The sequence below is a fragment of the Zootoca vivipara genome, chromosome 13 (genome assembly GCF_965207765.1).
Source record: "Zootoca vivipara chromosome 13, rZooViv2.hap1.1, whole genome shotgun sequence".
Classification (NCBI taxonomy): Eukaryota; Metazoa; Chordata; class Lepidosauria; order Squamata; family Lacertidae; genus Zootoca; species Zootoca vivipara.
In genome coordinates, this window is record NC_142596.1 from 24,657,377 (window position 1) to 24,685,214 (window position 27,838).

General features: G+C 43.7%; 2 protein-coding genes across 7 annotated transcripts in view; both read right to left on the reverse strand.

The window, feature by feature from the left end:
• Positions 1–456: 456 nt before the first annotated feature.
• INTS14 (integrator complex subunit 14) lies at positions 457–10,909 on the reverse strand. Of its 4 annotated transcripts, none has more exons than XM_088657249.1 (13): positions 10,822–10,909; positions 9,965–10,079; positions 8,298–8,562; positions 8,025–8,132; positions 7,256–7,411; positions 6,887–7,005; positions 5,553–5,695; positions 4,975–5,067; positions 4,465–4,609; positions 3,172–3,305; positions 2,665–2,783; positions 1,779–1,844; positions 457–792 (listed from the first exon to the last, which is right to left on the reverse strand). In XM_088657249.1, exons 3-13 carry the CDS (start codon positions 8,517–8,519, stop codon positions 541–543), a joined length of 1,557 nt encoding a protein of 518 aa, XP_088513375.1. In that variant the 5' UTR covers positions 8,520–8,562; positions 9,965–10,079; positions 10,822–10,909; the 3' UTR covers positions 457–540. The 4 variants fall into 4 exon arrangements, with proteins under 4 accessions (XP_088513375.1, XP_034986563.3, XP_034986565.3 ...); XM_035130672.3 differs by having other exon boundaries at positions 9,965–10,082; XM_035130674.3 differs by having other exon boundaries at positions 4,465–4,606; positions 9,965–10,082; positions 10,797–10,909.
• Positions 10,910–14,280: 3,371 nt separating this feature from the next.
• Positions 14,281–27,838, reverse strand: part of DENND4A (DENN domain containing 4A) — a 62,312-nt gene continuing 48,754 nt past the window's right edge. For all 3 annotated transcript variants that reach the window (XM_035131081.3, XM_035131080.3, XM_088656474.1), the window contains 8 exons: positions 26,081–26,256; positions 25,828–25,974; positions 24,931–25,135; positions 23,518–23,772; positions 22,521–22,638; positions 21,348–21,510; positions 19,506–19,570; positions 14,281–18,344 (listed from right to left, as the gene is read on the reverse strand). In XM_035131081.3, coding sequence (XP_034986972.2) covers positions 18,208–18,344; positions 19,506–19,570; positions 21,348–21,510; positions 22,521–22,638; positions 23,518–23,772; positions 24,931–25,135; positions 25,828–25,974; positions 26,081–26,256 — 1,266 coding nt within the window. In that variant the 3' untranslated portion in view covers positions 14,281–18,207. The remainder of the gene's footprint in view (positions 18,345–19,505; positions 19,571–21,347; positions 21,511–22,520; positions 22,639–23,517; positions 23,773–24,930; positions 25,136–25,827; positions 25,975–26,080; positions 26,257–27,838) is intronic.

Below are 27,838 nucleotides of genomic sequence, written 5' to 3' on the forward strand. Positions count from 1 at the left end.
CAGGGGACTTTCTGCTTTTTCTTTACACAGCCCAGCTTCCAGGAAAAATAGTTGTCCTAACTTTCACTCTAGAGCAGAGGTGGGGGACTTGATCCAGCCAGTTCCAGACCATCTTCTATAAGCTGTTTTGACGGGGCAGGGCTGCGCAGCAGTCAATCACCTGATGTAAAATGACACCAGCTGATTCACTGTTCAAGCCATGGGAGCTATGTCCAATCTTAGTGCTGTGGAACCAAAGTGCAGGGAAAGATTTATCTCCGCAACTGATACATGGCCTGTAGGTTTACCTATATAGCCCCATGGTGCAGAAGTTCCCACTGTTGATGCCTTTTTACATTCCTTGTTCAGGAAACCTTTGGAAGGGTATGCCAGCTTTCTGGAGTACTGTGTTGGTTTTAGGGATTTCTAAATTCTCCCTCCCTCAGGGCCTGTGATGTGATAGGAAGGAAAGAGGGATGAAAATGTAACAAATTTAATAATAAAGTCCAGTCTGCTCTTACAGAGCAAGCTTGGAATACAAAGTTTTACGTTAGAGGGTCATCACAGGCGCTCCGTCCCACTGCTGGAGAAGTCTGTCTGCAGAGGTGTGATATTGTGGTCATAGATGGCATATTCCGAGGTGCCACTGCCTGCCATTTTGAGCTGTTCAGCAGCGTGGCTAAGCTGGAAGGCGGCATCTGGGTGGGCTGTGTCTGGCAGGAGGTTGCGTTCCCTTTCGAGTACATCTGCTACGCCTTTCAACAGGTCCCAAAACCCAAGGGCTAAGGCTGCCTTTCGTAAGCGATTCAGCTCCTAGAAAGGAGTTGGAGAGAGAAAGAGCAGTGCTGGTGTCAGTTGAGACTGATAGGGTGTAATGCAGGAGGCCAACAGTAGGTGGAGCCAGAGTCAACTTAATTCTAGTTTTATCCCAGACTTCCTCCCCAACTTTCTACAAGTGCAACACTGAGACAATGAAGGAGGAAGCTGACAGCCAGTGTGATCTTCTACTGTTCCCCTTTCTCCCTAGTGTACCAACCTCCACTGGAGAGAGAACACTTTCTAATCAAGCACTTGTGCAGTACTGGGAGGTCTTAAAATTATAACGTCATCTGAATGGGCGGAAATAAAAAGTCTAGTGCAACACTAATGCAGAATGAATTAATCATTTCCTCTAAATGGGTGTTTCTAAAATCAAGGATAGGGGATGTGTGTAGCTCTCCAAATGTTGCTGTGTGTGTGTGTGTGTGTGTGTGTGTGTGTGTGTGTGTGTGTGTGTTTTGAATCAAACATCTGGAGAGCCACAGATTCCTTATCCCTGTTTTAAATGCACTAAGACCAGAGGCTTCTACACTTTGTCTCACTGGGTAGTACTAGCATACACGTTGCTGTTATCTGCCAAGGATCCGTGCGTGTTGCAAAGGATTCTGGAGTGCACCTCTGGAGGTGTACAGTTCATTTAAGCAGAGCACTGGCTATTTCCTTGTATGTAAACGAAGAGTGTACTTCAGAACACACACAACTGCATGTTACACAGGAAGAGGGTATACACTGTCCTCTTTCAGGGAAGTTAGCCTCCAACTACTGACTCCTCCACTGAGAAACCTCTGAACCACCCAAGTACAAACCAGGGCTCTCCAGCCCTGAGCTGGAGAACAGCTGCTCTAACCAAACTATGCCAGCTCTCACTGCTGCTAAGACACAACTAGCTCTCTCTGTTCTACCAGGGAAGAAAAAGCACTGGGTGAGTTGCAATTTATTCGCAACTGGAGACCAGGGTGCCACAGGAGCCTGCTGCTCACCTTGTAGAAGGTCTGTGTTTTTTCGGGGAGCTTCCTTGCATTCCTAAGTATCTTCTGCACATCTGTCTGCGGGGAAAGTAAAAGTAAAATACGCCATGCTTGCTGGAGCTTGAAACTTCATCCCCCCACCCCCTTACAGGTACAAAAAAGGACAAATTCATCACCACACCCTTAAACCCCCTTCCCGCACAGTAGCATTCTTAATGGGGAATACGCTTTACTGCTCAGAAACCTTGGAACTGTACCAAAGTTGACAGCAGGCTGACATGAATGACACGAGCAGCAAGGTGATCTGCCTACACCCAGAAGCAAGCCACCCGCTTTTTGCACCAACAGAAACCTGCAGACGGTCTTCATTCTTTTATTATGGCTGGAGAACTGAGGCAGAGAGCTTAGTACATCTTGCCCGAGTCTACTGAAAAGGAGACCAGGAGCTGAACTTTGGTCTAATTCCACAAGGCTTCACTTAACTGCATTTACAGCCCTACCTCCCCCCCCCCCCCCGGAGCTGAAGGGGGCATATGTGGTTCTGTCCCTCCCCATTTCATCCTCACAACCAGCCTGTGAGGTAGGTTATGTTGAGGGACTTGAACCCTGGTCTCCCAGGTTCTGGTTCAGCACTCCTAACTCCTACTCCCCGCAGCCGTTGCCCAGCAGCAGCTTGGTGTAAAAGGCTGTTCCAAGTGTCCTGGGGCTGCACACTGAAGGGGTGGGGGCAAAAAAGTGACCTTTCAAGAAAGCGGGCCCAACCTTCTGGGCTTTCCCCCCCACTGTGGAGCGTCTATCAAACTGAAAGCCTCTTGAGAATGCCATCCCACACACAGACCTGGGAGCAGAAGAGAAAGTGGATGCCTGCTGTGGGCTTTGAATTCAGCCCTCTGCTCACCTGGAGGCCATTTTGTTTAATCCACACTGTTACATTCTGTGCATAGCTGCGTTTATTCTTGGGTTGCAACGGAAAGGGACTCTTGTTGTCGTCTTCGCCATATGGGTTCTCTTTAGCATCTGAAAGGAAAATGAATCGCTGAAGAACGAGGCCACTTCCAGGCAAGCAAAGCAACTGAACATATGGACCGGATGCTTGAAAAGGGGGCTCTAAAAAATTGTGAAGAGATACGCAGGACACAAGAGGCCTTGATCCAGGGCGGAACGTGCACACCAGCGCATAAACAGAAGTTCCTGCGTGCACAGAACCTCACCATTTGCACACCAATGGCTGGGGCAGTTCTGTGAGCAAAAGGAGGGAACTACATCTGGAGCCTTCGCTGAAATGAACGGGGAAGCTGTGGTGTAGAACTCATGGACCCAAGAGGGGAGGAAATGGACTTGGGAAGACTAATGTCTCAAACGTCGAGGGGATTGCTAGAACCATTCAGACAGGCATGGTGCCTACCTGAGATGGGGCCAAGTTGGGCCATCTTCCCCAGCCAAGGGAGAGGCTCCGGGCCCGGCTCAAAGAGAGACATCATCAGGTTGGACTTCTTCTTGCTGTCAGCCTGAGAATACAGCATCCCATACCATTCAGGGCTGAAAAGAAAAACAGAACACCCACAAGCAGTTCTACCATTTCCCAAAGAAAACACCCTGGCCAGTCTGGGGCTGGGCATTCCCTTTCCCCGCAGCTTCTCACTACTACAAGAACAGACAGAAGTCACAAATGCTCTGTCATAAAACAGCCTGCTGAATCAGGCCAATGGCCCATCTAGTCCTGTTCTCACAGTGGCCACCCAGATGCTCCAACGGGAAGCCTGCAAGCAGGACCCAAGTACAAGATCACCCTCCCCTCCTGTGGTTTCCAGCAACTGGTATTCAGAAGCATTACTGCCTCCAACTGTGGAGGCGGAGCATAACCGTAATGGCTAGTAGCCATTGGCAGCCTTCTCCTCCATTAATTGGTCCAGTCCTCTTTTAAAACAATCTAGGTTGGTGGCCATCACTGCCTCCCGGGGAGCAATTTCCATTGCTTAATATGCACTGAATGAAGTGCTTTATTTTATCTGTCCTGAATCGTCCAGCATTCACTGGATGTCCATGCATTCTGGTGTTATGAGAGAGGGGAGAAAACCATATCGCTATCCATGCTAGGCATTATTTCACAAACTTCTACCTGCCCTTTTCCTCTATTAATTTTCAGGAAATGTTTAGGGTCACTTTGTTCCAAGACTGCCCTCTACTGTGGAATTTTCCAAATCTGGTCCTTGTGACTCTTCCCCAGGCTTCAGCCCCATGCTGGCCCTGCTCTGTGACTCCCTCCTTGAGGGCTTTTGCCTGGCTACAGGGATATGTGGGTGAGCGTAGAAACCTCTTGGTTTTTCTGTGGCTGGCATGTTACCTACTGTGTATAATGGCAAGAATTGCCTGTTTTGCTCCATCCTCTGTTTGCCTTTGACCCCGCCCACCACTGATATGCAGCCCCTGGAAGATTACTTGGAGCAAATGTGGCCCTCAGGCAGAACAAAGGCTTTCCCATCCCTGTTTCAGAAGCTTCTGGAACCCCTGCCTTGTTGTGGCGGATGTATGTCGCCCATCAAAGGACACCTGGTAGATAAATCCAGTCTCCCTTTTCCAATACTGAAATGAACTAAACATCAATCACTGGCCCCAAATACATACAATTCTAGCCAATGCCATCTCTGTTTCCCAGAATCACGAACCCTCCCGCCCACATTCCCTGGGTGCTTCGTACCCTAACTGCACAATAGCCACCATGCCTTCGACTTTCAGGCTCCCATGAAGCAACACACAGAAGTTGGGGATCTTGCCCGCTATCTGATTAGCCGAATTCTCGTCTTCAACCTCATCAGCAATGCCGGGACCCACCTCATCTCCTTCTAGGGAGAAGGGAAAATAAGACACTATCAGAACCTGGCTCCTCTTACTGGGGTGGTTGTTGTTATTATTATTGCTTAGATATCATTTTTATTATCCTTATATCCCACTTTTTTCCTCCAAGGAACTCAAGTTTGTGTTCTCCCCCTCCACATTTCATCCCTTTAACAACCCTGCAAGGTAGGCTAGGTTGAGAGATCATGACTGGCTCCCAAAGTCACTCAGTGAGCATCATGGCCAAGTGGGGATTTGAATCCTTGTCTCCCAGGTCCTAGCCCAGGACTCTGCCCAGATCAGTGCTCAACAGACTAAAAATACAGAGTTGTCACTGCTGGGTGTGGGGTGGGGAGAGACCAGGATGGCTCACCTTTGTTGAGAGCAATAGGCAACACCAAATGCCTTGATAGGACGGGGGGACTGGAGATATCAGCTATGTCAATAAACCCAACTATTTCCAAATCTAGAAGGGGGGAAAAACAGAGAGAAGGTGGGGGATCAGATTTCAAAAAACACACCAGCTGGGGATTTCTTCCACACACCCACATAATGTCTATACAGGTACACACCATCTCATATATGCCCCAGGCCCTCTCAAAAGTAGACCAGGACCATTCCAAGGTGGAATCCAACAGTGGTATATCCTCAGTTTCAAATTCCAGACTTGGGGCCTGCCACTGAGAATACCCTCTCCTGGGCCACCCTCCCTCAAGCTTCTGAGAGTGGTGGAACAACCAAGAGGTCCCCCTCTGACGATCACAACCTCTGGGAGAGTCTATAGGGAAGGAGGGAGTCTTCCACATCTTTGGGGCCTGAGTCATTTAGAGCTTTCAATACTAAGTGTCAGAAGTGGGATAGATGGCTACATTCCACAGCCCAAGTCAGAGGAAGAAACTGCCAAGGAGGAGGCGCTAAATCAAACTTGTTGCCAGAAAAGCAGCTACTTACCAGTATTAATCGTTTTAGGGATTGGATCGATTTCCTCATCTATAATGAAGGGCTCTGGCCTCGGAAAGGCTTGCACGTCCGAAGACAAATGGCCGCATTTCAGAACAGCATGGAAGGGGGTATAAGCTACGTCTATTAGCTTTCTAGAACAAGAGAGTTTATCATTAAAGCAAAAAGTTAAATCCAAACAAGGAGCTTGTTTGGATGATGTTTAATGGGTGGAAAGACTGGTGACAATACATCTTTTGCTTGACCATTTCTAGTTGCACAGAATTATGCGAGCTTTCAAGCAACAGGAATTTTTTTCATCAGAAAGAAGAGGTAATGATGCTGGGAGAGCAGTTAAATGATAGGTTAGTGGTAGAAGGTCACAGGTTCAATCCAAGGCACTAGGTAGGCAGGGAAAGACCCTAATAGAGATTATGGGAGCTGTGGTCCAACATCTGGAAGACCAAAGGCTGGGAAAGGCTGGTGTAGACAATACTGAGCTAGATAGGCAAACATGATGTAAGGATAAGGCAGTTTCTTAAGTTCCTAGTTCTCTATGACATAGCTACACAATTAAACTGGTCTTAAACTAGCTTAAGGAAGCAGGCACTGTAGTTTCTAAGAGTGCCAATGACAACAAATCTCCTGCAGTACGTGGAAAACCACAATTCCAAGAGTTTTATCTGTCAAATTTGGAGAGCTCTACTTTGGAAGCAAGGGGAATTGAGGATTCATAGAGAAGCCAATTTATGTAGCAATGCTCATACGATTAAATTACTATCCTGCCAACAGAACTGTATGAAACTCATGATATTTTCCTCCCAAAATTTATGTCTTATCTGTTCATTTCATTTACTTTATCTATCTTGTACTTTTGAGCAAACATGGCAGCTGGAGCACTAGCCAGCCAAAGTTCCTGACTTTCTCCTCAAAAAACCTTTCAACTCAATGTTTATAGCACTAATTTTGGATGGCCATCTGTCACGGGTGTGTTAGTTGAGATTCCTGAACTGCAAGGGGGCACAGGGGGTGCACTAAATGACCCCCAGGGTCCCTTCAAATGTTACAATTCTATGATAATTACCATCAAATATTAGTAATTACTCAATGGGAGAAAGACTGTGGAGGAAACTCACCTTGCAGAAAAACAAGAGGGGATAACAGTCACAAATGAAAGGCAGAGGACATGTTAGCATCAGAAGACTGAATGATATTGGTGGAAAAGTTACCCAACAACTTATCTGTGCTAGGTAGGAAGAGAAGGAAACAAACCCATACCACGTCATGCAAGACTCTGTGTTGAAGGATAGCATTTACACAGCAATGCTGATCACAGGTGTACTCACCCAAACATGGACTGCACATTCTTCAAGCAAAGGGGTCCATCAATAGTAAAAATCTGGCCCTCTCCGTTGTTTAAGTCTATGAGCCGTTCAAGACAATCTAAAGAATCTGAGCTCTGGAGCTTTAACAGAAGGAATCACAACTTCACACATACTGTCCCAGTTGCATGTAATGCCAAACTATAGCTATGTGCGAGCAGGCAGCTTCCCGAAGAGGCGATTGGCCCATTCTGCTTCTCTGGTCTTGCTGCTGCTGCACTGCTGTGAGCTAAGCCATAATTTATCTCATCATAAAACCCAAGCTCAGGCTTGTGGCTTGTCTTCTGCAGACAAACCAAGAGCAAACCTTGTTTAAAGCCGAAGGGGACTCACCTCCTCCAGATTGGCCATGCACATGACGTATAGCTTTGATGGGAAAGGAAAAGGCAGAGGGAACCGGTTGCTTTCAGTTCGTTGGCCAAGAGTAGTCAAAGAGTGTCGGAGAGAGCCCCTTCCAATGCCCAAGCTGCCATCAGTAACAAGGACAACCTAGCAAGGAGGGAACAAGGGAAGCAGTGACCCAACGACCATGTTGATCTCCAAAAACTATCCCATGCTGTAAGCACTTGTCAGTCAATTACAGAAGTACCAGTTTGAGATTTCACATCCTCAGTTTTCCACCTGCAATATGGGAATTATAACAGCTTAACTCAGACTTGTTGGAAAGGCCAGCCTACAAAATCATTATTTATTTCCCAAGTCCTTGGGGTGTTTTTCCCATGTGAGGTGTGAATGTGCCTTCAGGCCTCTCTTTGCTAGTAGTACATCATGTGAACCTCTATAGGAAGGCCCACATCCATTAGAATTATACAGGATGTGACAGTGTTTAATAAGGGCCGAAAAACTAGAAACTCTTAGGCCAAAAGGAAACCTCAGAGATACAACCCACTCCTTCAACTAATACGCCTGAGGCAAAAGAGGCAAACAGAAAGTGCTGAGTGGCAAGGATAACTTTCTGACAGGATACTCCTTGCTCACAAAAAAGGGTATGCTTAGTACATCTTACATGGATGTGAAGTTGTTTCCTGCAGATGTATGTATTCTGCTGAATCTTGAACCCTAATTTATAGCAGTCATCATCTGGAATAGTCTAAAATCTTACCTGGCAGGGAATGGCAGCCCCCCATTCCTGTTGCACAATATTGCAAACCCCAAGCAGAGCAGACTCCAAGCATGTTTTGTCATAATCATCCATATTACTCAGGGCTTCCTGTCAACACAAGTTACACATGAGTTGGTCTGCGTTAGAGAAATACTCTATAAGCAACTTGCTGCTCAATTATACAGGACTGAGTTGGAGTTTTGAGAATGACAATCAGTCCTAAGTCATATTTACAATGCAGCAAAAACATTTCTCTGCCTTTATATTTTGTACCTGGAGCGTATTGTAGTCTCTTGTGAAGGGAACCATCAGTTCCCAGAGGGATGAAAACACAACCAAGGCAGTGAATTCCAGTTTGTAGTTGGTTGCCATGTGTTCAAACAGCATGGTCAGGCCATGAGCAGCAAGATGTTTCCTCTGATATTCTTCAGAGCCCTCAATTGAGACTGGCCGGGTCATTGAGAGGGACACATCCATCACCACCACAGTCGGCATGGTGTCCCCTTCTTTGTTCTATCAGAAGTGCAAGAGGAAATTGCTGTGGAGGAAGAAATGGAAATAAATGCCCATGAGTTTTAACATTTTTCAAATTAAATATATAATAACACCTCCTGCAAATCACACTAGGTTTTCCTTGTGGATTGTTGGAATAACTTTATTGAAATATTACGCCTTTTTGGCTTCTAGCCTTTTTATAAGTTACTTAAACTTTTAGTAGGAGCCTAATGCACCAAGTAAATATTAATAATATAATCTTAGGTAAAAGTAAAGGTACCCCTGACTGTTAGGTCCAGTCTTGGACGACTCTGGGGTTGCACACTCATCTTGCTCTATAAGCGGAGGGAGCCAGCGTTTGTCTGCAGACAGCTTCCGCTGTCTAAGCCGCTTCTGGCAAACCAGAGCAGCGCACGGAAATGCTGTTTACCTTCCCACCGGAGCGGTACCTATTTATCTACTTGCACTTGATGTGCTTTTGAACTGCTAGGTGGGCAGGAGCTGGGACCGAACAATGGGAGATTACCCCATCATGGGGATTCGAACTGCCGACCTTCCAATCGGCAAGCCCTAGGCTCTGTGGTTTAGACCACACTGCCACCGGTATCCCTATAATCTTAGAAACAGCTAATTCCACTTTCACTACCTAGGGCAGGGCCAAAAACTGGTATATAAATAAACACATAGGAAAGAGTCAAAGGTAGTGTTGCAAAGACAGAAATGGAAACAGAGAGTGAGCTCCCCAGAAAACATCTGCTAAGTGGCAGCTATTAATGTAATAATAATATATAAATAAAATAAATATTAAAACAAACAAAAGGAACCCAGGGAAGAATTACAAATATGCATGCTGGCACTGTGTGGTTGAGGGATGGTCAACACAAGCACAGCAATCCAATTAAGGCTAATAAAGGAAATCTGAGAAAGGGGAAATTGGTGAAGGGAGAGCAGTACATTACCTATAAGGGGGTTTAGGGAGGCTTTTAATGTTTAATAGATTATTTTATTTCATTTTTCTGTTGGAAGCCACCCAGAGTGGCTGGGGAAACCCAGCCAGATGGGCGGGGTATAAATAATAAATTATTATTATTATTATTATTATTAGGGGGGGATAGCATAAAATGTATAGAAAAATGTATAGAAACGGAGGCAGCTATATTTTGAGTGCAAGGGATGGTAAGAAGAATCTGAGGGAAGAGGGCAAATTGTTGGAAACAGTGGAGCATTATCTAATAATAAGTTGGTGATATTGTGAATCTAAGATGAAGGTCAAAAGTTAATTCCAAAGGGGTAGCCATGCTGCAGCAAAGCCAACAAGGGGTTTTGTAGCACCTTAAAGCACCACGTTAGTGTGGGCAAAAAGAAGGAGGAATGATATATGCAGAAAATATGTACTGAGAAGCTTGCAACCTCTCCCCCATTTGTCAAAACCCTCACAAACTCACCTTTTCTCTGCGGCTTCTGGCTGCATCCCAACTGTGTGATTGAGTCTGAAGCAAACCTATGTGCGTTCGCTCACATTTAGCCTCTCAGCTGCCTTTGTCTCTCCCTCGGCTGTGGCTGCTTTAACAACAAAAGAAGAGAACGTTAAGAATTTCCCTCTTCTATCAGACCAGTGGCTCTATTAGCCCAGCATCCCGTTCTCACAGTGGCCAACCAAGGTACCCCAAAAGGATACCCCACCCCTAACCAGGACCTGAGTGCAAGAGCAGCACTATTTCCCATCCCCACACGCAATTCCCAGAAACGGGCATTCAGACACATGCTGCCATAGAAAACAGAAAGCTGACTTATACACAGAGCCACACTATGAAGGTCCATCCAGTTCTGCATTGCTTACACTGACTGGCAGCAGCTTACCAGGGGGGGGGGGTTCGGGCCAACAGTCGTTCCCCCATCCCCACAACCGCACCCGGGGATGTGAAGTACCGAGCCCGGGACCCCAGAACTCAAGGCAGGTGCTCCACCACTGAGCCAAACACGTGTGTGTGTGTCTCCCCAACAGTGGAGGGAACGTATAGCCATCGTGGCTAGTAGTTGCTTTTAGGCCGTGAGCAGCTCGGGGAAGGGGCTCGCCTGGGTCTCACGAAGGAAGCCGCACACAAACAACAACAGCCATCACCATGCCCATTATGTGGACAAGAGAGAAAGTATGTGGGGGCACGTAGGAAGTAGGAAAGAAAAGGGAGCTGGAAAAGGAACTGGGGGGGGGCGTCTAATTAGAGAAGGGGGAGCTCCCAGTCCCCCTCTGTTGGGAAGTGCGAGTGTAAATCGTACTTTCCATCCGGGATGGGGACCTCACCCGCGCACCGCCGCCATGTTGGACCACCCCCGTAATTCCTTCCCCGCTGCTGCTCTAACCGCAGCCTTTGGGGCCGGCTTTAGAAAGCGGCCCTTACAAAGCACTTACTGGGCATGCGCGGTTCGGTTCGCCTCGCGCACGCTCAGTTGTGGCAAGTGAAGCTCGAGGGTGGAGGAGGGCATGCTATCAACCGCGAGAGCAGGAGCTTTTTCCCTGCACGGCTTTTGATTTTGAAAACAAGGATCAGGTTTCCTTGCATCTCTAGAATGCAGAGAAGGGTGTTTTTTTCGGGCGGGAAGGGGAGTAAACATGCAGATCTATGCTACATTTTTTTAAAAAAATCAACCTTTTAAAGAACAAAACGAAACATTTTTTTTAAAAAAACAACAACTTTCTTTAAAAAAAAGAATGTGCATGTTCTAAAATACACTGGATTATTTATTTACTTATTTATTCATTTGTTTAGGGGTGGCCAACTCCCAAGAGACTGCGATCTACTCACAGAGTTAAAAATAGGCAGTGATCTGCCCCATTTTGGGGGTTCAGGTTCTTGAGCATTTTTTAGGAAGGAAAGCCCATTTTTAGGGGTTCAGGTCAAAGTTGTTGAGCTTCTTTGAGGGGAGCCAGTGATCTACCACAGACGTCCAGTGATCTACCTGTTGGACGTGCCTAGTTTAGAGCATTTGTATCCCACTCTTCAGCCAGAAGCGGCTTAGTCATGCTGGCCATATGACCCAGAAGCTGTCTGCTGACAAATGCTGGCTCCCTTGGCCTATAGAGCGAGATGAGCGCGCAACCCCAGAGTCATCCGTGACTGGACCTAATGGTCAGGGGTCACTTTACCTTTACCTAAAATTATTGCATTATCATTTACTTAGCATTAGGCTCCTACTAAAAGTTTAAGTAACTTACAAAAAGGCTAGAAGCCAAAAGGTCATAATATCGCGGACGACTCTGGGGTTGCGGCGCTCATCTCGCTTTACTGGCCAAGGGAGCCGGCATACAGCTTCCAGGTCATGTGGCCAGCATGACTAAGCCGCTTCTGGAGAACCAGAGCAGTGCACGGAAACGCTGTTTACCTTCCCACCGGAGTGGTACCTATTTATCTACTTGCACTTGGACGTGCTAATCCGCCGACCTTCTGATCGGCAAGCCCTAGGCTCTGTGGTTTAGACCTTTACCTTCAGCCAAAATGTCTCCCAGAGTGTCTTACGTATACTGTAATACAATTTAAAAGTATGTGTTAATGACGGGAGTCTGGCAATGGGGAACTAGAGCCTTGTTGGTGGCGTGGGGTGGGGCCGTCCAAGCTTTTCCTGTTTTGTAAAGTTTATTTTCATTTAATCTTGTATATAAAAGAGAGAGATCAATTATAACAAAAGACAAAAATTAAAAGGTGAAAAGGCAAAACTATAAAATAGGTATAGTTGCACATGGGTTAAATTAAAATAACAAAGTCCAAGTTGAGATGATCAGCATTATCAGATTATTAAATTTGGTTCCAGATTTCCAGATTTTGGTTCCAGACTTGTGACAAGGGTGAGTTGTCTTAAAAATGATGGTTCTGCTGTATATGTCATAAAAGAATGCCAACTTGTAGAAAAAGAATCTAGACGTTCTGGCCCTTGTTGAAATCTCAAATTATGTGCTGGCCATGCTTGTCTTTTGTGGAGGGCATCTTAAGAGTCATTGATTCATTTATTATATGCATCTCACCCAGCCCAGTCTTCATGGGGGGGGGGGGCACCATAAAACTCAGATATTTGATATCCCATTTCCAGAAGAAAAAGATAGAATGGACACTAAAAGTAGATTTATTTAGAAATTTAAGTCCTTCATTTCTTTTCATTGCTTTTACTGGTGGTCTTGAGAAACCTCACTGGATTCGTACATCCCTAGAAAGTTTTTTTTTTAATGGAAAATTAGTGGGATGCCCATCATCTAATAGCATCACTCAGGTACCTCCACCAGCTTCTGCCTGGCGACATCATCCACAAAGTGCAGATTGCCAACATCCACATCACATCCATGAACACATATGCATACCATTTGCCTTGACCACATTTGAAACCTCCTATTCATGCATACATCCATGAAAAATGCCAGCAGATACTGGTACAATAATTTTGGAGTTTGGGAGCTTTTTAAGGCATTTTCAGCACGATTTAACCCCCGTTGCCGGTTTTCCATGACATTTGCCTGATTTCCAAAAATCAGGATGTATGGCAGCCCAATTATGGTGCTGGAGGAGACTCTTGAGAGTCCCATGGACTGCAAGAAGATCAAACCTATCCATTCTGAAGGAAATCAGCCCTGAGTGCTCACTGGAAGGACAGATCCTGAAGCTGAGGCTCCAATACTTTGGCCACCTCATGAGAAGAGAAGACTCCATGGAAAAGACCCTGATGTTGGGAAAGATGGAGGGCACAAGGAGAAGGGGACGGCAGAGGACGAGATGGTTGGACAGTGTTCTCGAAGCTACGAACATGAGTTTGACCAAACTGCGGGAGGCAGTGCAAGACAGGAGTGCCTGGCGTGCTCTGGTCCATGGGGTCACAAAGAGTCAGACACGACTAAATGACTAAACAACAACAACAACAACAACAACAACAACAACAACAACAACAACAACAACATGGCAGCCCAACAGTAATAGTAATAATAATATAATATGCTGTCCATATGACTGGGTTGCCCCAGTCATCTTTCACTCTACATTCATTCAGAGGGGTTACACTCCCTCTGAAGAAGTGGGTACACAGCTTGCAGGTACTTCTGGATCCTTTGGTGGCCTCAGGGCAGTGCTGGTTCCTTGAGCACAGGCCTGCTGTTAAGTGGGAAAGACAACCTAATTTGTAAATAAATGGAGCAGACTTCAGAAAAATGTAATAGTTTTATGTGGTGCTTGGCATGAGAATACAGGGTGTTAAAGGCAGGCCCTTTTTCCAACTAGGAAATATTGGGGTGTGCAGGTTGCCCTTCTGATATTTGCTACTGGATATTTTAAGACACTGAATATCATCAGATTCTATTGCTGGTACTAGAGCTTTTAAAAAATACTTGCAGTACACGAAGCTGCCCTAGTGTCATGCAATTCACAAAGGAGTCCCACACAAGTTTCTGTGTAATAAAGATCATTTTCAGGCTGCAAATATGAGTTTCTATCATTATAACAAATCCACTGATATTAAGAGACTTGTGGAACTTTAAATACTAACAAATTTCTGACATATGGCATTTGTGGTCTATAGTAAGCTTATGCTATAGTAAGCTTGTGCTTACTCTAAGTTTCTTAGGCTTTCAGGTATCACAAGACTGATTTTCGCTGCAAGACACTGAACCTCCCTATGGCAACTGCTATTAGGGTTACTGATGTCTTATGAATCCTGGAAATGATGGAGAAACATTGCAACTACTTGTCCTCAATATAAATGTAAGACAAAAGAATGAGCAGAAAGATCATGTTCACTTTTCTTTATTGAGCCATTGTAAAATTTTAAATAGAATCATTTTTCTAGGACATTTCATAGGGGAAAACACAGCTTTTTCCATTGTGAACATGGAAATTTACACCTTAAAATTGAGCTACAAATTCAAAACAAAAATAAACACTTAAAACTGATATTCTTTGTTGGTAAATAAAATGTAAACATTACATATATACAAATCTACAACCTTTCATTTGTAAAAGTGCTCTTTAGCAAATTAATCCACCGGCTGTACCTCCTGCTTTATAATGTCATATATACACACATTTACATGTAATGAATATCCATTTTCTGTCTTTGGGATAAAGCATTTCCTATTGAAATACTAAAGTCATCTACTTGATAAATCCATTTCTGTATAAAGCGCAAACCTAACATTACAAGGATTATGAACACATAAAAAAGGAAGAAAAGCACTTAAAAGCCTCAAAGATGTTTCCGACATCATGAACCATAAGGATAAAAGGCTTTGTTATATTACCAGAAGGAAACACAGAACTGTTCCTAAGTATTAGAACAAATCACTATAAACAGAAGGAAAAAGATTTCAAAACTGTCTTTCTATAACAAAGATTAAAAATGTAAACTCAATCCGTGTTTGTATTTAAGAGAATGTATGGGCCACCACAGACATAACAGATTTAATTTTGTGTCCGCAGTGATAGTTTTCACTAGAGATGCATGGTGATCCTTTTCACTTATCACAATTTGTGATAAGAATGGGGATCAGCCATTCAAAAGAGGGGGGGGGAGTGTCAAAACATATTTTGGGTGTGCACAAGCTATTGAAGTAATTCCTTGAGTTCTGGCCAAACATGTTAATAGGACAATGTCTCTCTCTATCCTTCTCTCTTATCAAGCTAACACACCAGCCTAGAGGGCTTGATTTTTAGTATATACACACTTATGCTGTTAGGAAGTGCTGCAACTGGAAAATTATAGCTGTCACATTAATTGAAACCTTGATGTTTAGACAGCAGTAGACACACCCACACATACAAACACCCTTGTGAGATCATATTCCCCCAACAGGTTATACATACCATATATGAGGGAATTTGATTTGTCACTTTCTTGGTATCCCTAGAAACACCAGACAGAGCTCAGGAAGAAGCTCTCCATCATAGCTCTAAAGTGCTATAAAATAGTGGCTTTTATACAGCTAACCGAAGCAAGAAATTGCAGTTCAAAGGCTGACCAGCACTCTACTTTCTTCTACACAACACAAATACCAAATGACTTATTTACATTTGTGGCAACCACAGTGCACATCTTTTCCTTACACAACATAACTGTGTGAATACAACATAGCACAGATACTGTACACAGAAATTAACACCCACCCACGTTACTAGGTACTTGGCAATGTGGCTTCCAAAGTTCTATACCCACTGTATCGGGAGGCATAGCTTTGTCACAAAATTCATGGAGATGACATTCTCTTAAAGTTACCTGTGTTTGTCTGTAAATGCAAGGTGAGTACTGATGTGTGGAAATGCACTAGGAAATTCTCCTATGCAAGCCTGCAGAACTGAATGGAAGCTATGCAAGAGGATGCAGGGGGGACTTATGCAAGATAAATTCCTGGTTCATTGTGTCCTTAGAGACTACACTCTCAACGCACCCAAAGAGGCTTCAGCCTTAAATGTTTTTTGAGCAGTAGGCCCACATGCTGTTTGAATCCAGGAGCAGTTCAAAAACAGTTTGAGACATGGCAAAAATGACCTGCTGTTCAAAGACAAAGAAAAATTCAAAATGCCCGAAGTAGTTCTTTGGATTCAGGTCTAAGACCAAGTTGCTAAGGCATAGGTTAATAATCCCCATGCAAAATGACTATTAGCATACTAAGAACTTCAGAAGAGCCTGCTGGATCAGACCAATGGCCCATCTAGGCCAGCATCCTGTTCTCACAGTGGCCAACCAGTTACCTGCAAGTAGGACCTGAGCACAAGAGCACTGTCCCATCCTGTGGTTTCCTGCAACTGGTATTCAGAAGGACACTGCCTCCAACCAAACATTAGCTGGAGAAAAACCGGGAGGACGTGACAGAATAGGCAGCACATCTTCCTGTAAACAAGTAACTCTACATGTATGTGCAAATTAGAGAAGACACTATAATGTTCTCCAGTTCTCAAAATTTTAAAGTATCTGGGTTTGAAACACAAGCAGTGTGAAGCCATGCAACAACAACAAATAAAAAGTTGCTATGCTGTTTGCATATTAGCAAGCAAGCAATGATATCTAATATATCTGATACACATCTTATCTCAAAGTAGATTACATTCTCTTCCACAACCCACATGATCCCATTGCACCCGAATTTTCTGTTTGGACATGCTTGTCCTAAATTCCATTTTGGAACATTTTGGTCCACAGATGATACAGTTCTTTCCTTCAGTTTGTAAATAAGCATTTCCCTCAAGCCACTTGCCATACACTTTAGCTGGGATCCAAAGCACCATTCCCCCATTCCCATGTGCCCAGAGGTGCTTTGGGTTTATCCTTCTTAGGCAGCAGCCCATGGAAGCAGAAACACATGAACCCACCACTTTGGAAACTGCAGGGACTTTTGAAAGCAGATTGTGACATGGGCATAGCCAGAATTTTTGTTTGGGGGTGGAGGAGAAGCTCAGTTAGCTATGTATTTTTATTGACTGGGGAGCAGCTGCCCCCCCCCCAGCTATGCCAATGGATTTTGATATGGTAAGGGCAGAAGTAGGGAACATCATAGCCCTGGGCCTTTGGAATTCCACCTGGGCCCACTCCCTCACTGACTCTGCTCTGTGCCCTCTTAGGTGCTTTTGCATGGCTGAAATGCGTCTTTGAATTGTGATAATTCCTTCTGCTTGCCTGGATGGAGAGGTGGGCGGGGTGGGGGGCTACGTGAATCAAAGCCTCTGAGTTTTGGATAGCTGGAATGTAGCCTATTGTACAATGGTAAGAGTCACATCCCTTGTCCACTTTTGACTCTGGCCTGGCCCAACACCTGGGAGGTTTTCCATGAGGAAATGTGACTCTCAGACTGAAAAGGGTTCCCCACCTCTGGTGCAAAGCTTGCTATTTTGATGAGGAAAGGTCCACAATCCTACAGGGCAAATCTTGACCCATTGGAATGCCTAAAGTACAGTAGCTCCTTAAATGGATTATCTGTATAGCAGTATAGCAGTGGCTCCCCAACAGCCAACCATGTCAGATTCTTAAAAGTGACAAATGCATGTAACTTATGAAAGCTTCATACAAGTTTGAAATACTTGTCAGCTAAAGTTTGCAATCTTTTAAGTGTGCACTTATGGGGAGGAACAGGAAATACTACAACCTGCACTGCGATTGAGGACAGCATCGACATTTCCATACTACTTTTTTAAAAATGAAAGAGAGAAGGGCTTTATCTGCAAAAAAGACCAGTTGCTATAAACAGCAATATTCTGAGGGAGGACAAAAGTATTGCTTCTGCAACAGGATCACTTGATTCACAATAGTAATTTAAAAAGTTAAAAAAATATGAACTTGCTATAAATAATTTAAAATCTGTTATTATACAACTCTGGTATGAGCTCTGTGACATTTTTTAACTTTCTATGTAAACAGTTCTGAAAAGCTTATTTCATTCATGCAAACTTTTAGTACGTGATTTTGGTCCATCTCTGCTTAAGCTTTCTGCAATGGACCATTCCATTTCCTCCCCTACATGTTTTGCAGACACTGTCCACAGCGAAGAGAGCCTACTCTGGCCCACGGCTCACAAGTCATTCCAGCAACATTTCCCCCCTTGGAAATCCTAATTTTAAAACAAAGCTGAAGATGCTTTTTTAAATGGAGAAGGGTGAGAGTCTTTCTGAAGTCTTCTGTTTCTTCATACGAACCCTGCTGCAATTAATTAGATGCAATATTTCTTTTTTTAAAGGTACGGCTCCCCAAAAATCTTTCGACATTCCATCACTCCTGTACTTGGAGGCCTATCGCAGTTGTGGGTGCTCTTCACCTGATTTACTGTAAGGCGGTCGTAAGCCATTTTGTATTCTCTGTCAAAAGCATCTGTAACAACAGGGGGGGGGGAGAGGTTATACCAGAACAACAATGGAGCAGGTGCCAGAAATGCTTTAGCTTAGGGATGGCTATGAACTAGGAGTGTTTTCTGCACAGCTCCCATTCATTTCTCCGTCCATGGCTGACTTTAGGCACCAACTCAGGAAGCAAACCTGATAAAAATGATTTACTCTTTTTATAACCTTCTTGTCAGATGACCCATTCCTGTATTTCTGTTTCTTTAATGTTTGATTTTATATGTTATGTGGTTTTACACCACAGAGATTTATTTTATATGATTTTGTGATATATAAATTATTAGTAATATTAATATTAGTGTCTGGTTCTTTTCTATAATACAGTGTGTGTGTGTGTGTGTGTGTGTGTGTGTGTGTGTGTGTGTGTGTCAAGAGACTGATGCCATGTTAGACAACAGTTCTGCATTCATGTTTCACAAAACAGCCTGCCTGGAGCACTTCATTACACAATTCCTTTTAAAAACATGTGTTATATCCAGATTAGCAAGAGGAACTAATAACCTCAATTGGGGGCTGACGGGTGGGCGCCAAGTGGCTTGTGCTTCCAATTTAGCGGTGTTCCAACTTAGTGGCAGCAACAGATAAATAGTAGCTGCTTGTAAATTGGGCTGGTTTGGACATAATGCTAAACCATGAGTGCATGCATTAGAATTAAGCCAAAGCAAAACCTTCAGCTCATCCACTCCCCTCTCCTCCTAAACAGCCAGAATAAAAAATTCTGCAGCATTTACTCTTGAGTTTCCATTAATCCCGAGTTATTGCTGCATATGAATAAGAGATTATTGTTTTAAAACAAACCCTGGTTAGTTAAACAAGCCCTCTTCATAATCCATGGTTTTACTGACTATCAATAGTCTGAGTCAGAGGAATAAACCTATTCTTATTCCCTTTATAAAATCTTCCCCACTCTGTTTGCCTGAAGGTGATCTTCACCGCACACAGGCAAATAGCTATTTACGAGTCTGGCTTTAGAGAATAGAAACAACTAGGTTTAAATTATTATACTTCATCTAAACAGGATTGTAATAGATGCTTTAAAATAAAAAGTATCCTTTTAACTCTTGAAGCAACAGCTTACAATGACTACTTTTGTGCGCACTTAGCACACAACACAACGTAACTGATGGCTTACCTATATCAATGTTATCCCTTCCAAGCGCAACAAGAGAGAGAAATAGTATTTCTCTATAAAGACTCCTAAAAAAGATACATTGGAAAGTGTTATTTTAAAAACCACAATCTTATATGAACCTACTATACTTCATATAATCCGGACATTCTTCTCCAACATATATTAAAAAGTAGTGATTTTTGCACTGTTATTATTATTATTGTTAACTGGACTATGATGATAGCCCTGCCAGGTCTAGAAAACACACCATGAGGTGAAGGGGAGTTCTCACTGTTAGAAGAGACTGGAAGGCTGGATTGCACCCCACTCTCCGTGCCACCCTGGACAAAGAGGTTAGATCCTGATGAAAGCTCTACTCCAAAACATCTGGGGGTTGGGGAGGCACCAAGCTGCAGAAGATTGTTCTACTTTATTGTGTGCCAATTGCCCTTTTTCTTATTTATACCACATATTGGGACTGCAATTGACACGAGGTTTACATTCCCAGGGACTGTGTGCAAAGGCAGAATCATGCAAAGGCAGAACAAGCCCTGGAACTGTCCCTGCCATCCAAGATTTTGAGAATGGGGCTTGGTAAGCAGGGTGGAGGGTTTAAAAGCTCTTTCTGCTAAGGGTTTTTGTGGCATGGAAATAATTTTTAAGCCCTCTGCCTTAACATGCTCTGGAAGGCTCTTGAGAAGACTCTCAGAGCCTGATAAACAAGCCTGCTCCTCTATCTCTCTATCTATCTATCATCTATCTATCTATCTATCTATCTATCTATCCATCTATCTACAGGGTGAGTCTTTTAAAAGAGGCCCCATGGAACATGTGTACTCTGTATCCACGGAGCCTCACCCTGTATCTATTTCAGGTGATCTGCAGAAGCTGCAATCATGTTAAGTACATGCTTTTGCAGTGCCCTTGAAAAAGCGATTTCCCCCCAAAAATTGCTTGGGCTCTACATAAACACAGTTTTGTGATGCCTGACATTTCTTCTCTTTGTTCTGTTATTGCCTCTGGGGTTGATCAGGGCACCACTTTGCTACGTTTCCACATTTTTTTTGTGAGCCACGGTGGTTTTGCATTGTGACCCACTTAGGAGAACACCGTGCAGTAGGCACAATCAAAATGCAAAGCTGGTCCAACTTGCTTCCCACTCCAGCTACCTACACCCAAAGAAAGTGGAGCAGAAGCACTGACACACTTTGTAGCAGCCAGGATGTGAGGGAGCGAGTCCCTGCCTGAAGAATTTTCATGGCCCTTCCCCCATAACAAATGGGAGGAATGAACCACTCTGGCTGCCACCCTCCACTGAGTGAGAAAGCCTTGATGTTTAATAGTGCATTTGTGATCCTCACTGCTGCTTTGCCAAATAGGATACACACAAGCACACAGCACTGTGGCTGCTTGGACTGAGGGTATAGGTTCAAGGAGTCCGGTGAATTGGTCTGGGATCACCTAGAGCTGCAGCGTTGTTGAAGCTTATCAGATGTGGGCATGATTTGGGTGGGAGACCACTGGAAAGCCCACAGGACTGGATATGCATTTAAAACATTTTCTTTTAAAAATACTGCAAGCCTTTTTTTGTGGGTGGGTGATTACGTTCCAGTGAACACTGTGAAATAATAACTGCCACCACCTCTACAAGAAAGAGTGCAGAGTGCTTGTTCTAAAGAAGCATTCAGGTATCAAACACATACGGTAGCATGAAATGATGTTACAGCCCATAAGACATCCTATCAAGAGGCATCCTTTTTCAAGGTTCAGAACATCAAAGCATTGATACTCTCAATGGGGATGAATGACTTCCTCCTCTTACAACATGATACTATAGGCTTCTTTTTAACTGTGCTCATTTACCTTTGCCTTTTCATCTGTGGCCATTTGTTCAGCCTCTCTAGGATTTGGCTCATTGGCCCATAGACATCATTCATCTTAATACTCTTCACCATGCTTCTTAAGAGCTCCTGGTTAAATGAGCTGTCATCGCTCTGCAGTAAACGAACCACTGGGTAATTTTGTGCTGGGGAGAAGGAATAAAAAGGAATATTAAAGAAGGAAATGAAAAACAGCAGTGACAGGGCTTAGGGGGAATAACAGCTGAAAGGTAAAAACAAGGATACCTTTTAAGTTGGTTCTGCAAAAAAACGCTTGTCATATAAAGACAGAATCAGGATAAAGGGAGTACAAAAACAAAGCACAAAAAAGCAAGCCATAAAAGGGAAGTTCTGGCCAATAGCATATAAGAGTTGCAACAAAATGGGTATTAAAAGCCAATTCAAAAACAAGCATTGAGACCAATGCAAGGTTTTACTCAGGTGACCCCTGCAAGTAGTGGTGGCTGGTGTCCATTGAGACAGGAAGGCAGAGAAGCCGGAGAGGCAGAACCAATGAAACGTGGAGCCAACAGATGCTGGTGTAGCCTGCATCTTCCTCCCTGCAGAGTTCCATAACTGAGACTAAGGTGGAGGAGGAAGCTGGCAGCCAGCCACCTCCTGGACTGGATATAAGGCAGGTAGGTGGGAAGACTAGCTGGGTCTAGCAGAGGGTGATGGGGGAGTCTCTCCATTTGTCTTAATGGATCAGCCACCTCTGCCTACATGGCAAATCACCAACACAACTCCAATGGTTCATCTTAAAAAAAGAAAAGAAAAAAAGGATAGGAATTTAAAGATTCAATGAAAAAAAGGCTGGAAAATAAATGTGTGCTAAGGCAGTACACTGTAAGCCAAAAAGTTACTGTATAAACATACAGTACACACTAAAAAGGGGGGGAATATAATTTTTTATTAAAATAATAATAATAATAATAATAATAATAATAATAATAATAATAATAAATCAGCCTGAACGGTACAGAATGTAACACTCACTCTCAAACACAAGTGTTTGGTTTTGACCTGCAAGACAAACAGATTAGCACAATCAAAATCCCCATTGCTTATCAGCTTAAGTTACTGGTGGTCGTAGTGAGGAATTTGTTCTAAAAACACCACACAGCAGCTTCCAGGCTGCATGCCAGTCATCACTTACCCTGTGCATTCCACAGAATATAGAGAGGCTGCCCTGGATCCTTATGCAATTTCATGTTGTCCCACAGCATCTGAATTAGAACGTACTTGCTGTCCTCTAAGATGCAATTCCTGGGAATCTGAGCAATAATAACACAAAAGACAAGACTGAACATAACAGTAGGAAATTACAGAACAGCATCAAACTTCCTTGATGTCACACACACAGTGGGAAAGAAGGATAACAATTCCGACTTTCGGCTATCGCACTGTGAGCTTCTCCTCTGCTAGGGCCCCATTGAAGAGTTATGAATACCCTGGCCAGAGGTGAAAGTGGGTGTGGCTAAAGGCAAAAAAGTAAACAGGATTGAGACCCTAGCCTGTGAGGTAAGGTGTAATGGGTTTTTTTAGCTCTTTGTTCCCTGCAGTGGTATGGATTTGCATTGGTCCCCTGTTCCTTTGCCACTGTCACAAATTGAACTTTCCCCCCCAGTGCAAGGAGCAGACTCTTTGATCCAGATTAGAAACACAGTGGGGTAAAAGAAAAAAAACAAAAACAAACTATGCACAGTACCCTGGCACCTACTATTTACATCTCTGCCAGTCCCCTGCACTGGCTATTGGCATCTCATCTAGTCTTGACCAGAGACTAGACATGCACTTATTTTCCATTCTTGAAGCATTCTGCAAGGCCGAGCAGAATACTGCTCAGTCTTCAATTTCAGAGATCTAGCCAGCATGCTTTTGGTACTCATTATGAGGATATCAACAGGCTCTCTAGAATCAGAAGCAATCCCAGAACTCGTTCAATACAGCTCTTAAACAGATTAGTAGTTCTCTCTCTCTTTCCCCACCCCAAAACACATGCATGCACAGTCCCAAAATCCCTGGGGTGGGAAGCTGAAGGAGCATAGAAGAGAGCTGCAATCAGAAGGCACAAGGTTTTAATAATTTCTCATGCCCTTTAAAACAAAGAAGATGCTGTACAGTCAATGATGCTGTACAGCCATTTTTCATACCTTTGAATTCTTATTACAATGCTCAGAGGACAGTATTAATCCTGGTAAGTTACTGGGTAAGTCCAGGCGTCGAAAATACCACACTAGATTCCAGAACACAATGGGATGGTGGTCCACAAAGTCTGGCACTGTTATCACATGATCCCCTTCGTTTTCTAATAAACTTTCAAGCTCCTTCCATACAACAAGAGGACTCAGGTATGGGACAGTTATGGGCTCTGGACTCTGCAAACGCCACTCCAACCCCAAAGGATCCTATTGCATATATAAAGAAATAAAAAGAAACCTTTTTTGCATTTATTATTACATTTACATTCCATCTTTTCTCTGAGGAGCTCGAAGTGGTCTTCTCCACCCCCAACCCACACATTTTACCCTCACAGAAACCCTGTGAGGTAGGTTAGGCTGAGAGACTGTGATTGGCCCAAGGTCACCCAATGTTCTTCATGGCTGTGTGGGGATTTGAACCCTCGTCTCCCAGGTTCTGGGCTGACACTCTAACCACTACCCCAGATTGGATCTCATGATTAGCTAAGCTCTACTTTACAGGTTCTTCTTCAGGAGCTACTACGGTAAAGTGGATAAGAAGAGGCAGCCTTCTCAGCTGCAACACTCTTGAGAACCTATCCTAGCGCTTACACTGATGTCCGTTAGGTGCCAGGAGAAGACCTTTTCATTTTCCTAGCCTTTTATTCTCCGATGGGCTTTAATTTGGGGAAGGGCCATGGCTCAGTGTTAAGAGCAACTGCTTTACATGCAGAAAGTTCCCAGGTGAAATCCCTAGCATCTTCTGGTAGGGCTGGGCAAAGATCCCAATCTGAAACTCTGGAGAGCTAATGCTGGTCAGTGCATCTTGAGCTAGATGGATCAATGTCCTGACTTAGTAAAAGGAAGCTTCCTATGCTCCTAATGTCCACTGTTGTTTGACTATTGTTTTATTGGGTATCATTAAAACTTAAGAGCCTGGCTGCCAGACCAAATGCCCTTTTAAGTCCAGTATCATGTTCTCCCAGTGGTCAACCAAAAGTCCCAAAGTGAAGTCCACAAACAGGACCCAAGTGCAATAGTGCTCTTTCCACTTGTGATTCTCAGCAACTGGTATTCAGAGACATACTGCCTCCAATAGTGGCGGGAGAACATGGTAGCTAGTAGCCATTGAATAGCCTTATCCTCCATGAATTAATCTAAGCCATTCAAACTGGTGACTATCACTGCCTCTTGTGGGACCAAGCTTTATAGTTTAACTCTGTGTGACACTTCTGGGATTACACCATTGGTCAAATATCCCCCCTTTGGTAATTTTTAAGCAGGACGACTAGCACCAACATGGTAAAAGCAATTGTGCTTTGCAGAATCTTTGATTGCTCTGAATATCCCAGTTAGGAAGGCAAGAAAGAAGGCCTAAGTACTTACAGCTGTCCCCTGCAATGTGGTAGGCAAGCTCCCAGTGGGAACAATGTGACTGTGCTTGTGATGCTCTGTTTCCTCCACCTCCAGGGGACTGAAGGTACTCATGCTTCGAGACAAGGCGTGGCTGGTGTGCTCAGTCCCAGCAGTATTTTGCCTTCTTGGAGGGATCTGAATGCTTCTGGCACAGGTGCTATCAGGCTCTTTGGATCTGTTACCAACAAAAGAATATTTGTAATTGTATTTTTTAATTTTACCTAAAATCACACATTTTAAAAAATCAACATTTACCCCCCCCCCCTCTCTCTCTCACACACAACTCTACAATAAAAAGAAAAGGTAAGGTCAAACACTGTCCTGTTATTTGCTGTTCTAACACACTGCACATAGAATCCATCCTTCAATAAACCTGCTTGCCTGCTGTCTGATATATGTGCCATCCTGCTAACCGGTTCTTAGGTGGGCAGAAAATAGACTTCAGCCTAACCACTAAGCCAGAACACACTGTTTTTCTTATTCATGTATCTGAGCCATTTCATGACAACCTCCTCTCCATTTCCCCTGCATCTTCTATAATTTATCTAACTGATGGGCATAGATTATTACCGTGCCACTGTTGATTATTAATAAAAATTAGCATAATGATTCATGCTGATTTTACTGTGGTTTTCTAATTCGTATTTTGGATAGACTGTTGCTTTTCTGATGTTGCTTTATGGTTTTTATTTTTATCGCTGAATCAGGCCAAGGACCATCAAAGTCAGCATCCTCTTACCCACTTTGAGCAGTCAGGATGGAGTGGGCAACCGTGACTTGCCTGTGGGCATTTATTAAAGTATTATTAAATGCCTACAGGTCTGTCAAGTTTTTTTCTTTGACTGATTCAAAATGTGATGATTTTACCTATTTGAATGCAAGTCATCCTGAGCAGGTATTAGAGATGCTGAAAATCCTGGTGTGGGATCAGAAATGCAGGACTTTGCTGCCTGGTGGAAAAAAGATGATGGAAGCTGCATGTTCTCTGAAGATGGACTGGACTTCAGGAAATATCTATAAAAAGTACAAAAATAATAATAATGTTGCAATTAGAGGATTTTTAAACAACGCACGTTTGGAAATACGGCAAGCAAGACTCCAATGGCAAATAATCAGTTACCTTCCAGGACCCCGAAGATCTCTGATTTCGATGTTCAGGGAAGGCAAGAATTGGTTTCCGCAGAAAGGGCATGTGGTATTAAGGTTGGAATCATCGGCTGTCCAGCCTGCCATGATTTCTTCATCATGTACAAGACAGTCACAGGTGTGGCATCGTGAACAGCTTGAGATGAGGACCTGTGGAAAGCATTTCATTAAAGCCCTCAGTGCGGCTTTTGCCCCCAGGAACAAGAGAAATCCCAAATCATACCAAACTGCAATAGAAACGCAACTGAATTAATAAAACCTAGAGCTGGGCTGAAAGCGCCTCTCGGCTCTGCATCCTATTCTCTGGCTGAAAACTTCAGGGGGGGCTGGAGATTCCCATTTCAAATTGACCACCAAAGGAAATCTTAAAATACAGGAGGAAATGTTTGTAAATATTAAACTTGTTTTGGTATTTTAGATTCATTCATTGAAGTTGAAAGTCAATAATGTAATGTACACAGGGTTTGAATATGTTGCATTCTGATAGGTTACAGTGAAACATCGAGTAAAATTTTCAGTTTTTCAGGTTTTGGAGATAAAAACAGCCCAATTCCAGATGTGTTTTTGGGAAAGCAAATCTGAATTCAGTGTGGCTGACTTCTAAGTTAAGCGTGCACAGAACTGCAGTCTTATATCTGAACTGGCAGGCTGGCTAACAAAAATGCTTGCTTGTGGCCTTGTTTGCAAGGCAACTTCAACCATTTCTTTGTCATCTGCTCTTACATTTACATGCTGGAACTAAAAGGGGCTGAGCAAATAAGTAAATGTGCTCTTAACTCCCAGCCTTCCTGAGCAAAAACTGCCCTCATACCAATTAAACCAATTAAAACGTAAGTTGTCTAATCTACTAATTAAGCTAATTAAAGATTGCAGGCCTAAAACAACAACAACCAGCAGTTCAGTTTCAACACATGAATCCACCAAGGCACGAAGATGTTCAATTCAAGGTACTCAGAGATCAGCAACCTAATCCACCATCAGCATATCCTCTTTCTGTTAGTGACCTTGTTTTAAGACAGGGATGTGGAAGCTTCTGCCTTCCAAGGGCCTTTGGCCCACAGGCGGAGGAAAGGAATGAGCAGAGAAGTGAGGGCAAAGACACCTCTTTGCATGCTGTGAGCCAAATTCAGTTTGCCTCTGGGGACTTCATTTGGACAAGCAGGATGTTTTTTTTCTCTTTCACGGCTTGTTAATTCAAAGCAAAGAATGTTGGGCTGCATTCTCTTCAGCCGGCTGCATAATAGAAGCACAAATAGCAACACAGCCTGCTTCTCTGTTAATTAGAAAACAAAACAAAACCGACCCTGCTTGACCTCTCAGCATAAAGAGACTTTTGGGGGTGTCTTTCAGTCTGGGGGCTCCTGGGGGGAACTCCATAAGAGATCCCAAGAAAACGTTCATGGGGGGTGTTGGAATTCTACACCCCATAAGAGCCACAGGCCCATCTCTACAATGTATGGCTGCTAACTGAGCCTCACACCATTTTACACCATGTTCGGCTGCCCCTGAACACCAATATCATCATGTTTCCTGTAAAGGATGCTAACAATTCAGCCGGGCAAACAAGACTTGTTTGACAAGGTGAGGTGCTGCGAAGATCTGAACAAGGTGCTGATGGTAGCATAGGGATTGTTGCTGCTCAGGCAGCCTCTTAGACAGGTCATATGCCAGGCTCGGGAATATTCTCCAAGAACCACTGTCGCTGCAGACAGTGAAGTGTGGAAGGTAAAAA